The 12,216-nt window shown below is 52.4% G+C and overlaps 2 protein-coding genes across 2 annotated transcripts in view; one reads left to right on the forward strand and one right to left on the reverse strand.

Moving 5' to 3' along the window:
- Window positions 1-12,216, reverse strand: part of Mcph1 (microcephalin 1) — a 151,436-nt gene that overhangs the window by 47,339 nt on the left and 91,881 nt on the right. The gene's annotated exons all lie outside the window — the stretch shown is intronic.
- Angpt2 (angiopoietin 2) overlaps window positions 3,727-12,216 on the forward strand; it is a 45,392-nt gene continuing 36,902 nt past the window's right edge. Inside the window, exon 1 of the mRNA XM_042699855.1 lies at window positions 3,727-4,363. Coding sequence (XP_042555789.1) covers window positions 4,076-4,363 — 288 coding nt within the window. The 5' untranslated portion in view covers window positions 3,727-4,075. The remainder of the gene's footprint in view (window positions 4,364-12,216) is intronic.

Raw genomic sequence — 12,216 nt, forward strand, 5'->3', positions numbered from 1 at the left:
AGGCGGCCCCCGTAGGTGTTCACAGATGTGTGTATTTACACTTCCCTTCCTTCTCGTCTGCCTTTCCAGTAACTTCAAGGGGCTTTCCTCTGGCACTTTTCTCCAATCATCTCTCACAGCTTTCCCGACTCCAGCAGCCGGGCAGCCGGGCCTCGCACTGGCCTAGCAGGACCCAGCTGGGCCTTGCGCTGGTCCAGTCAGACGGGCAGCTGTGAGAGTGGGAATCAGGCACTGGGTTTCCCATGGCCCCAGACTGACTGTGTGTTCTTCAACTCCAGCTCCACATACATCAAAGCTGAGCAGAAACATAGGCACAGCACAGAGTACTATAGCCTCTTTTAGGATTCTAGAGTCTTCTTCCCTTTGGCTTATACTTCTTCCCTCCTCTCCTCCCAATTATATTTGTTTCATTGCTTCTCATCTTGAATACAATGCGTGTGCGTGTGTGTGTGTAAAAATAGCCTTTTCTCTTGACAACAGTTTTGTGTGCGGGAGCTTTCCAACGGCTTGCTCTGAGTGTGGAATACTATACTGTATATAAACATGCTGTCTCACTTTATTTTGGTAATTTTAAAGACGCTGAGGAGAGGGAGGGGAGAAGGCCAAGAAGGCTGTCAGTGCCCCGCTCCGGGGTGCCAGGCGCCCCAGTGTCCCAAGAAAACACAGTGTCCCGGCTCCACTTTTCTGGAGTAATTCAGCACTCAGTGTTCCTCATCTCCCAACATGACACTTTCCAGAAATCAAGGCCATGCCAGCCAAATGTGGCTGTGCCAGCCACCGCCCACTGGATGTCAGGAGGAGAGCTGGGCTCTGCGGGGGTGGGGAGGCGGGAGAGGGGCACCAGCCGCCCCCTTTGTGGCACAGGCCTCGCTCCCCGGGTCGGGTGAAGGCCCCACTTCCGCCCAGGGACGGAGCCGTCCCGGGAGTCACGGCTGTGAGACTGCACGGCAGCAGGGGGCACGTGAGCCCGCTCACCAGCTCTGTTTTGACGCCTGTGGCTTGGTGGCTGCCCTACTTTGTGCCAATTGAAAGCTGGCATCATTTTTCTGGTTTCCGGTTTCCCACACCACCCATGCAATAGAACGAGTCTTCCGAGACCCGTGCAGGTTGCGCAGCGTGACCTGGGCCCCGAGGGCTGTGACCGCCCTGACCCATGGTCCACACAGCGGCAGATCTGTGTCACCGGCTCCCTGCGCTCCGGGGCCCCGGACGCCACCGCCTGGGCCGAGCCATTGGCCTTTACCATGTGCCGGGCCTGGCAGGAGAGGGTGAAGGCAGACATAGGGGCGCGACAGGGTACAGGAAGGATCTTTGCACTGTTCCTCTCTTTCGGGGAGCTGGGTCTTTGCAGTGCCATAAATAGCTTATGAGAATCTGAGATGGTCTACAGAGGGGGAGGGGGCCTCTGAAGTCTCAGCCGATGGCATGTAGTATGGGGGAAAGCAAACATTATTTTAGAAAAACAAATAGGACCGCACAGCTGCTCTGCAGAGCTGCTGGGAGAGTGGCGGGGCCGGCGGGCGGGCGGGCAGGAGGCTTTGGGGAGGCCTGGGATAAGATTTCTCCTTTTATATCTTCATCTGCCTTACACTGTCCTGTCAGCAGTGACTGCAGAGACCACCAGTGTACGGAAGGCGGGGAGTTTGGGGAGGCCCATGCCGGCCTTGTCTCCCACCAGGGCCACGCCGGGGGTCCTGGGTGGCCGTGGGCAGCTGCCTGGGCAGGGGTGGCAGGCGCATGCTCCCCGGGCAGGGGGAGCCGGCGAGTCCGGGTCCCACGCACAGGCCCCCAGCTCTGCAGCCCTCAGCAGGCTTTGGCCTGTGAGCTTGGCCACTGACATTCTTAAATGGCTAGGGATAAAAAACCCTACAGAGGCTTCCTCCGTGCGCCTCACATGCTGGGTGGGGGGTGGGTTTGGGCCTCTGCTCCCCCTCCCCCGCCCCCCACCATGGCTCCTTCAAGCTGGGAGCTTCTGAGCAAAGAGGGAACTGAGAAGAAGAATTTCACATCCCTGCTCTTTACGATGAAGGGAGAAAAACCGTGACATGATTTGATGGCTGAAGGACTGATATCCACTTAATGACAGTGCTGATAAACAAAGGGAACCCGTCTTCCTAAATGTTACTTAGGATGACACATTACCTGCATCTGAAAAACACCACAGGGAAGCCTGGTCTCCATTACTGGAGGCTGAGAGGCCAGACCGCAGGAGGCTCACCTTGAGACTGGCTGCTCTCCTTGTGGTGTGCTGGCCGAGTGGGAGCTTCGCTCGGCTCCCCTTGCTGCAAACCTGTACCTGCGTCTCGGCGGACCAGGTCCCCCACCTTGTTTGAACTCACGGCCCCTCCAGGGCATGAGTTCTGGCTTTTTGGAGACACAGAAGCTGTTGGCAGTCTGGGGAATCTACCAGCCCTTCTCAGAAGGCATCAGGTATAACTATTTAAACACTCAGTACGAACACCGAGGGATGGCATAGGACAATGCAGTGCTGAGTGACAAATCAGAGCTAGTGACAAAAGCATCACAGACCCTTTAACTATTGCAACAATAATATCTATTTACAATATAACACTTATTTTATCTACTGGTGAGAAAGTTACACACTGACAGTTTTTCCTTGTTAGCCGGGCATGGAAAAGGGCAGGGCTCTGTCTCGGTTAGAGGTTGCGAAAGAATGTATGTGTACCTTCCCACCTCAGCTTTGTCCAGGAGCTTCAGGTGAGGAATTTTCTTCTAACACTTACAGCTTTTAAAGGCTCCCTAAAGACAGATCTCAGGGAAATAAAATCCACTGTGCAGCCCCAGATTCACCTAGAAAGTGCAACACTCACGCTTTAGTCCTCTGAGAGGACCCTCACCTGTCCCTCGGGTGATGAGTCCTGAGCACTGAGGTATAAACAGACCCCAGCGCGGCTGGGGAGTCACACGCTGTCAATTGCTGAAGTATCCAGCCTTCCTTACTGAAGGAGCAAGGAGAGGCCCAGGGACACACGGACGGAAGCGGAGGGCCCTGGGAAGGCAGGGCAGCCCCTGGCTGAGGACAGCAGGGCTTTATGAGACATAACGTGATGTGCCCAAGCAGACCTCAGGACTAATTTAATTAAGAAAATGTTACGATGAGTTCTGAGTAAATCCTGATAGGATGAAAGAAAAAGTTGTATGTTACGCTCTCAAAAGTACTTTTATTTAAATTTGGATCCACTTTTGTAACTTAATTCAGTATTTTAAATATTTAAGGGGATATTTTGTCTTAACTAATAAGTGTCGGGGCTGATCTTCGTAAATTGACTTAACATCAAACTTGTTTAGAATGAACATGTTACATGACTTGGCTGATAAAAACCGAAGAAACAGGGATGAAAGTGTTTCTCCTTTTGAGAAGGCACCGTTTCCAAGAGCCAAACTGCATCCTCTTCATTTTTAAGACCCCAAATAAGCCCAAGTCCTAACCTATTTCCCTAAAGGGAAAACCAGGAACTTTGTTAAGAGTTTTTGTGTCAGCCCGGCTGCCAGCTCTGCCCGGCAGAATGAGTTTTTAGAAGGGCCTGGCCATCTCTCGGAAGTACTTCACAGGGAGGGGCCTGCCCCATGCCCAGGGGTCCTGTGACCATCCGGTTCCCAGAGGGCTTGTGCGGTGCAGGATCCTGGTTGGGCGGCAGGCGTTCTGCTCTGAGTTTTTCCTGTTGCCTGGCTAGTGACCCCCCCCTGCGGGGAGATAACGGAGAAGCCAGGAGGGCGGAGCCGCTCGCCCCACACGTCTGGCTGCTCTTAATCAACTTATCATATAAGGACGGGGAAGCGAGTGCCTGGGATTCTGACAGAGCCCAGTCCTGAAAGCTGTCCCGCGGAGCGAGTGGCAGCGCCCAGCCAGCAGGACGCCCTTCCCGCCGCGGCTGACAGCTCCCTCAGGAGCCAGCCTGTCACTGCAGGGGGAGGAAGAGAAGGCTTTCATTGATGGGCTCAGCCATGCAGCCCGGCCCTGCGCTCTAGACTCCAGGCAGCCAAGGGGCCAGCCCGACTGGGACTTTGCTGAACCCGTGGTTTATGACCAGAGAGAGAGAGAGAGACAGAGAGAATGTGGCAGTTTGTTTTCTTTACTTTGGGCTGTGATCTTGTCTTGGCTGCAGCCTACAACAACTTTCGGAAGAGTGTGGATAGCACGGGGAAAAAGCAGTACCAGGTCCAGCACGGGCCGTGCAGCTACACGTTCCTGCTGCCCGAGACGGACAGCTGCCGCGTGGCCTCCAGCCCCTACGTGTCCAATGCGGTGCAGAGGGACGCGCCCCCCGACTACGACGACTCCGTGCAGCGGCTGCAGGTGCTGGAGACCATCATGGAGAACAACACGCAGTGGCTGATGAAGGTAGGACCGGCTCACCTGCCCCCCGCCAGTGGGCCATGCGATTGAGATGGCCCCGTGAGCAGGGGCAGGGCTGCAGGGGGCAGGCTGGGGGCAGCCTGGACTCGAGGGACAGTTCTTTCAGGGCACCTGGGGGGGGGGGCGGCAGTCACGGAGTAGAGAGTGACAAGGAGGAGTATTTGGGGAGAAACGCCAAAGTCAGGGTGGAAAATCTCCGCCCCTGAGAGCCAGTTCTAGTAAAGCAGAGGAAGCCGGCTTCTCTGAGAATCTGAGGCTGTTTTGCTTGAGTAGTGGGAGCTGGAGATACCCACATCCCTGGGCGGGGGGAGCGCAAGCTTCAAGCCAGGAAAAATGTGACCATCACGTTAATCATGGACACTTCACGGATGAAGTCAAGTGCGTTACCAATTTCCTGAATTTCTTTACAAAAATAGAGCCTCACTCGGGTAAATGAGAGGAAATTAAATAAAGGGACCTTATGTTTCTCAGAACCTCGGCGCTCCACTGCCAAGGCTCTGCCTTCTGGGAGGGGGGTGGGGGTGTCGTTTTGCACCCGACCCCCTGGGTCCCAGCAGCGGCTCTGCCTGCGCCCACGTGGGGCTGCATTCCACGAGCCGTCCGCGCCCTCCACCCACCGCTCACAGAAAGCCAGCAGCACCCCAGCCATAGTGCTGTTCTTTCCCAAATGATTGTTTTCATGGAAAACCAACCCAAACAACCCTGGGATTTTCTTTATATGAACCATATGTACTCTGTGGGGAGTTGTAAAAAACACGTAAACACTAGATGAACCCTTGAACACTGTGCACGGAGGACAAGCCAGCACCGTGGTGCGTGACAGCAGTACAACGCCTTCTCAACGCTTCCTCTTTTCAAGAAAGGCCTGGTTACTTTCTCCATCTTTCTCTTCAGTGTCAGCGCAATCTCACAGTATCTGGAATCCTAGTCAGTGATTCTCAGCATCTCCCTTATGTTCAGAGAGGAAGTGACTGAGTTATTACTTGAGCCATGAATTTAAATGAATGACGGGCTCACTCATTGTGGCCGGAGGTAGTTCAAATACAAGCTCAGAAAACAACTACCCACCAGAACACCTGGCAGGGACGGTGTTAACTTAAAAACCCTCCCGGCGTCTCTCTCAGCTCCGAGGGGAATTTTCCCATCTCCTTTTCTAAGGCTGCTGTGACACGCTCCTGTTGAATGCTCTAAAATCCACAGACGTGCCAACAGCTCAGGCCAAACCTTAAAATCTCAACTGCACAGGTCCCAATACCTGAGAGGTAAACTGCACCCCACCCCAGACACCTGCTTGTTTGTCTCTACCTCTGCGAGAATCTCACGCTCAGGTTAGTGACCTCTCCCCACTTACTGGGGCGTGGGTCACGGGGGCAGAGCCCAGAAAGAGAGGAAAGCACACTTTTGAGCTGGTAAACACCTGGACCTGTCGACTGGCAAATCATCTGCTGAAATAAACACAGGCAGGGCCGCTGAGCCGCGTTTGCGTGGCTCAGCCCACACTGACACCTGCGGTTCCCTTAGGAAAGCTCCGGTTCCCTCTTAGCTGCCCACCTGCCCGGGCCCTTCTCCAGGTCCTGAGGCCTTCCTTAGAGATGGGAGAGGAATTCTATCCTAGGTGAGGACAACCTTCCTTCCCAGAGTGAGGCTGTAAATATTTGAACAGCAGCACAATGGAATCTGACAAGCCCCCCGGAGCACTTCCCGCTGGCTGTGCTGTTCCTGGCGCTGCCCTGCTCCTTCCAGCACCTGTCCTGCCTGGTACCGCACACCTGAGGTACCCAGCCTGCGTCCCGGCTGGGTTTACAGGCTCCTGGCCCCCATAGAAAGCAAAAAGCAAACATGACCCTCTCTGGGTAGCTAAAGGTGACCTCTCTGTTGTTTGTCTCCTCTGTGTTTGGCACCTGCAATAATAAACACGGCTTTTGTTCCAAGGAAGAAAATCATGTCCATAGTGCAATGATAGATAAGTGTGATACTCAGAATCGACATGGCCAGTGCGTGTCTATTTGTGGATCATCACAGGGAGAAAAGGCAGGATTCTGTGTTTCATTGTTTCACATGTTTTCTTTGGGGCTGTTGTATCATGTTTCCTGACGAACATGAAAAAAATTAGAGACATATTGCAAACCCCACCTTGAGTATGAAGAAGTTGTTGGGAAGGAAAACAAGCCCGTGTTTATGGTTAGCTCTGAGGTGGGGGAATGGTTTTTCAGTGGCTGGGTGGGGAGCACAGGCCCGGGGCTTGCTAGGAGAGCCGTGTGCACCACCAGAGACTCAGGCTGCGTGCACACGACCAGAGATTCGCGCCGGCCTGCAGCTGCGAGGCGGGGGGTGTGGAGAGTGCGGGGCGGGCAGGTGGCTCTCTGGGGGGCTGGACGGGGACATGGTGTGCGGCCCCTCAGGACAGCCCTCTCCTACGGCTCCTCACGGCTCCGAAACCCACCGCTCGCAGGAATGAACGAGTGGTATTTTGTTATGAGTCCAAAGGTGTTTTTTTTCTTCTCCTGATGAGAGGAAATATGGAAAGGAAATAAACAACTACTTCACGCTGATGAATGCCTCAAATTTCATAAACAGCCATAAACTGCACAACCACTTTAAAAGTGAACGATTAAAAATAAAACCGATGCCTGCTACACCGATGTAAACATTTCCTCTGACATGTTTTATTTTTCTTTGAACAACACAAGTACAGATTAGCAGCTGTAAGTGGAGCTGCAATCTTTTTTTTTTTTTTCCTTTTAGTGGTAATCATGCATCCTGACGAGGTCTGAGGCTGCAGCGGCTGGTCCTTCTGTGCATGCAGAGGGAACCTGCTGGGATTCCCTCAAACACAGGAGGGCAGCCAGGGAGGAGAGTATGGGCTGCAGCCCTCCTGTCCCTCCCCACTCCTGCCAAACACACGTGTGTGCGTGCACGTGTGTGCACATGTCCGTATGTGTGCGTAGGTGCAAATTTTTTTAAACCATGTGTAGCTGTCAAATCTCCTTAGCTGTGTCTTAAAAAGACAAAACACAGCAAAACAAACACCTCCAAACAAAACTCAAAGCCTGGTCCTTACAGCCAAGGCAGCCCAGGCCCTGTTCTGCGCGGCGCTGCCCACGTTCCATCCTGACTCATGAATGGAGAGTGTGTTCCACGTGAGAAGGAAAGTGCATGCGGACGCTCCTCTATGCGAGACTGCTAAGGACCAGCCGCCGTTTCTATGTTTGATTATCTCATTTATTTCTTTACCATGGAAGGAAAGTTCAATACACTGCAAGTGTACTTGTTTGCGATGCATTATCTTGGGTAGTACAAGCAGTATTGCTTGTATGTACACCGTGCACACCATGTATTAAATGTTTGCCTTGTGTGGATAATATGGGGTCCATCTACAGTGTTTGTTTTCTGAGGTCAAGGAGTCTCTGCTTACCAAACAGCATCTCCTGACATACTGCATTAACCACCGAAATCCACTGCCCAAGATGGTTGGCTTGCAGTGGACTTTATGACCTCTTACATCCTATGTCCATGCGGTCTCCACACTGAGATCCCAAAACCTGCTATTTCCATCAATATGGGTTGTGACCCTTGATGAAGAGTGTGTAACCTAACAGTTGATATGCCAGCCAGAATTTGGCATTTGACAAGGATAACGACTTGATTGCAAGTATAACCACAAGCTCAGGTTGGCTCAGGCTGGCCACTGTGCTTATTTTAACCCATAAAATCCTGCACATCTGCAACCCTAAAACACCTGTTCATGTCAATCCCACCACAAGCAAAAGCAAAAATATTCTGCAAGATATGGGCAAGGCAAAGAAAATGCAAACATCAAAAATGGCAGAGAAACAGAAAGATTCTTAACCACCTTCAGCCCTTTCCCCGAGGCTGCGGGGCTGTGCCAATGTCCTAGGAACACCCACGGCTTCCTCCTAAGACCTGAGCCGTGGAGTGATGCCATGACAGGATCTCCTCTGGCTCACAAGTGGCAGGAAGAGAAGTTGGAAGGAAGATGGTGTCAGGGAGGACCCACGGAGAACAGGAGGGGGCCGAAGGAGTCTGGAGGGAAGGGGTGTGCCGTGGGAGGGGGTGGGGAGGCCGCCGCCGGTGACCTAGTCAGTGCAAGGAGCCTGGAGCATCCACTAAGAAACATCTGCCCATGGCAGGACAGCAGGGCCTAGAGAGCACTGGGACTTCCTGTGCGAAGGTCAAGAGGGTGCCCACGATGAATCATGGACATGTGTGTGCCCATTCTGAAACAGGTGCTCGCAGTTTTCAGAATGCTACTTCTTCATGCTAAGGATGGCTCAGCAGACAAGCTCTACTCTCTCCTCCTACCTCTCGCTATAATTGTAGTTCGCGAGGTGTGTGTGTTTTGTCCCATGTGCAGACCCTGTGGAGGTCTCCTCCATGAAACAGACATCTGGACTATTTTCTTTACTACATCTTCCTTTGGCCTGAAGGAACTGACCAGGAGACTTTTCTCCTAGTTTCTAGAATTCTTCCGATCCAGTGAGAGGCACTTATACTTCCTTGCCAGGCTCTCATCCCGGACGCTTCCGAGGTACACTGCAGCAGGAAAGGGTAGAAGCAGGTGTGAAAGCCCTTTCAAAATCCTGACATCAGTGGTTCATGCCTGTAACCCTAGAGACTCAGGAGGCTGAGTTCTGAGGATCACAGTTCGAGGCCAGTCCCAGCAAGAAAGTCTGTGAGATTCTTATCTCCAGTCAACCACCAAAACACTGAAACTGCAACTGTAACTCGAGTGATAGAGTGCTAACCTTGAGTGAAAAAGCTAAGGGAGAGCGCCCAGTCCCTAAGTTCAAGCCCCAGTGGCACCTCTGCCTCCTTCCCTCCCTCCCAATACTAAATAAATAAAGCTCTTTCCAATCTCATCTCCTTTGCCACGATCTAAACAGGTATGGCAGATGGAATCCTTATGTATATTTTTAAGCCCACGAACGAACACAGAACAGTACCAGCCAGGCATAGTGTGGTTTAGCAGTCCTGGGGTCCACCTGGGATGGAGATAAACACAGGGAAGTATGCAGGTCCCTTCTCTGTCAGCGCAAGGAACCTGCAGGGCATGGCTCAGGGAGGTATATGAATATGGATTTGTGCACAAGTGCTGTTGTTTCTTAGGTCATTGACGTGAGTGGATAGTATGGTCTGCCCCATCTCTCTTGGGTGCTTCTGGCCTGGGGTAGGCGTCACTGAAGTTCGTTTATTTATTTGCTAGAAAAATATTTACTGTGGGCCTACCCTGGTCTAGGGTTTGTTCCAGGTGCTGGATGAGTGGAGGGAGGGAAATGCCCAGCCCTGCCCTGGGAGGCCGCAGGACATTCTTAGAGCGTGAAGAATGACAGGCACGGCCAGCAGGGCCGATGCACCACTAAAAAGAACCTGGTTTATTCCAGTCCTGGGTGTCCTGGGCCTGGTGGGTGATGGGACGGTGCCTGGCTTCAGCGGATCAGGCCGGCCACATGGTGGCTCTCTGGGATCAAAGTGGGCAGGTGGCATGGGCTGCCTTTTCCGCGGCAGGACGGTGCCCAGGCCACTCAAAGGTGGAGATAGCTCCCGGACTAAGCGGTGACAGGAAGTCCTGCTGCGTGCGTAGTTCAGAGAAGTCAAAGCAAATCTCTATCATAACTAACCGGGAGAAAGCATCACGGATATCCCTAGCCATGGCTCCTTTCTACAAGTTGGTGGAGGGTGAAATCCTGAATTTCACCCTCCACCACCCGAAAGGCCAGTACAATTCAGACTGGGAAGTGCTGTGTGGCCTTCCCTTTCCATTTTGTGACTTCAGACGCCACCTGACGGGCCTCCCCCTGGGCATTCCCATCACCATCTCCATGCTGTACTAAAGGTCCGAGTGCCTGGGTGAAAACAAAGCCGCAGACGCCACGCCTCAGCAATGTTCTAGCCCTTTCAGCTGCTTGGGGCTAAAATGACTGTGTCGCACATGGGTGGACAACGAGAGAAGCAAGTCTTCACCACTCACTGCAGGTCAGGTATACTAGCCTGGTCGTCTGTAGATTAATATTTTAATTAGATAGTTCCCCATGAAATTACCTTTCTTTCATGTCCTAATCCCAGCCTCATTGGTTGACAAAAGATGTGAAACCTATTAAAAATCTCCCAGGAAGTGGACCTCCATCCTTTTATAGCATTCTTCCTTCCACTCACTAAGACAGTTCTCTTTGCCTTTCAACTAGGACCAATTAAAGACTCTGGGACCCTCCCTCCAGGGCTCCTCTGGGACCCCTCCAACTGCTTTGTTCAAAATCAGCCTTCTCTCTCCCTCTGAGCAATGTCTCAATTGTCTCCACATTCCTTTTGATAGCACGATAGAGTATCAAATCAGTATTTAACCTTAAAAAAAAATAACAAGATCTGGGTGCCAGTGGCTCACGCCTGTAATCCTAATTACTCAGGAGGCTGAGATCTGAGGGTCTTGGTTTGAAGCCAGCCTGGGGAAGAAGACCCTTATCTCCAATAAACTACTCAGAAAAAGCTGGAAGTGGTGCTGTAGCTCATGTGGTAGAGTGCTAGCCTTGAGCACAGAGAGGCTGAGGGTTAGCACCCAGGCCCTGAGTTCAAGCCTCAGTATCAACCAAAAATAAATCAACAAGAAACCAAACCAATAAGTTTATTAAAACATAATGCATCACTTTTGGATATAGTAATTTTATATTGTTCCATAAAAAAAAATGGAGATTTTGTGTGTGTGTGTGTGTGTGTGTGCTTTACTTCTAGCTTTCTGGTAGCTGGAGATTAAAGTCTCAACAGACTTTCCTGCCCAGGCTGGCTTTGAACCCTGATCCTCAGATCTCAGCTTTGAGTCACTAGGATTACAGGCGTGAGCCACTGACTCCCAGCTAGAAAATAGAACATTTTATAAGGGAAGAGATACTAGGACTCAGAGTCTACCATGTTGATGAAGTCTCATAACAACGGGTCCTTTTCTGAGGAACCAAGGGCCTCATCCAAGTGCAGGTTCTGGGGACTAAGTATTTACCACCTTCACGCCTTTGAGGAAAGAATATTAATAAAGCGCCAGGGTATTAAATAGTAACCAAAGCGCCTCATTTTGTCACCATCCTCCAGCATCTGCGGTAGGTGTTGGCCCTGCCCCCTCCCAGACCCCCCTCCCCCCTCCCAGGCCTCCCTCCCCGCCACGGAAGAGGGGCTGCTACCACCAGGAGGCTCCCATGTAGCGATGACGCCAGCCTCCCGTGCCCTCCTGAGTGCAGCCGTGCGCACACCGCACCTTCAGCATGACTGTGGGGGTTAAAGAGGAATCTGGGTCCCCTCTCAGTCACCAGTTAGCAGCATGCCACTGAACTTGCTACAGTGTGAAGACTTCTACTTTGGCCGCCCCAAACCTATGTTAGGACTTACGGTCAATGGCAGTAAGGGGAAAACAAGCCTACATGCTTTTTTTGGGGAGGGAGGAGATCAGGACAGGCGACAGCCTTGATTGATCGTCCAGTACCTGCTGCTCTGTCACAGTGCAGGCCCGGCTCCTCCAAAGAACTGAAGGTAGACGGGGTGGTAGGGGGCAGGGACAGAAGGTGAATCCTGAAGAGCCTCACTGGGTCACTGGGGAGAGGACAGAGTGCAGGGCACAGATTTACACCCCCGTGGCTCTGTGGTCTGTGCTGAGTCCGCTCACCATTGCTTCGCTCAGAACCTGGCCTGTCAGGAAGAACACTAAAGCTTCGGTGTGGCCCCACCCTGGTGGCACACAGCTGAGAGTTGAGTTGTCACCTTGGGCCAGGCCCACATGTCAGAGCTGGGGGAATTCGGGAACCTGCAGGGTGGTTGGCAAAGGTGAGGGTCACTGTCTT

This window comes from Dipodomys spectabilis, unplaced genomic scaffold, assembly GCF_019054845.1.
Source record: "Dipodomys spectabilis isolate Male_0828 unplaced genomic scaffold, ASM1905484v1 ptg000263l, whole genome shotgun sequence".
NCBI classification, from domain to species: domain Eukaryota; kingdom Metazoa; phylum Chordata; class Mammalia; order Rodentia; family Heteromyidae; genus Dipodomys; species Dipodomys spectabilis.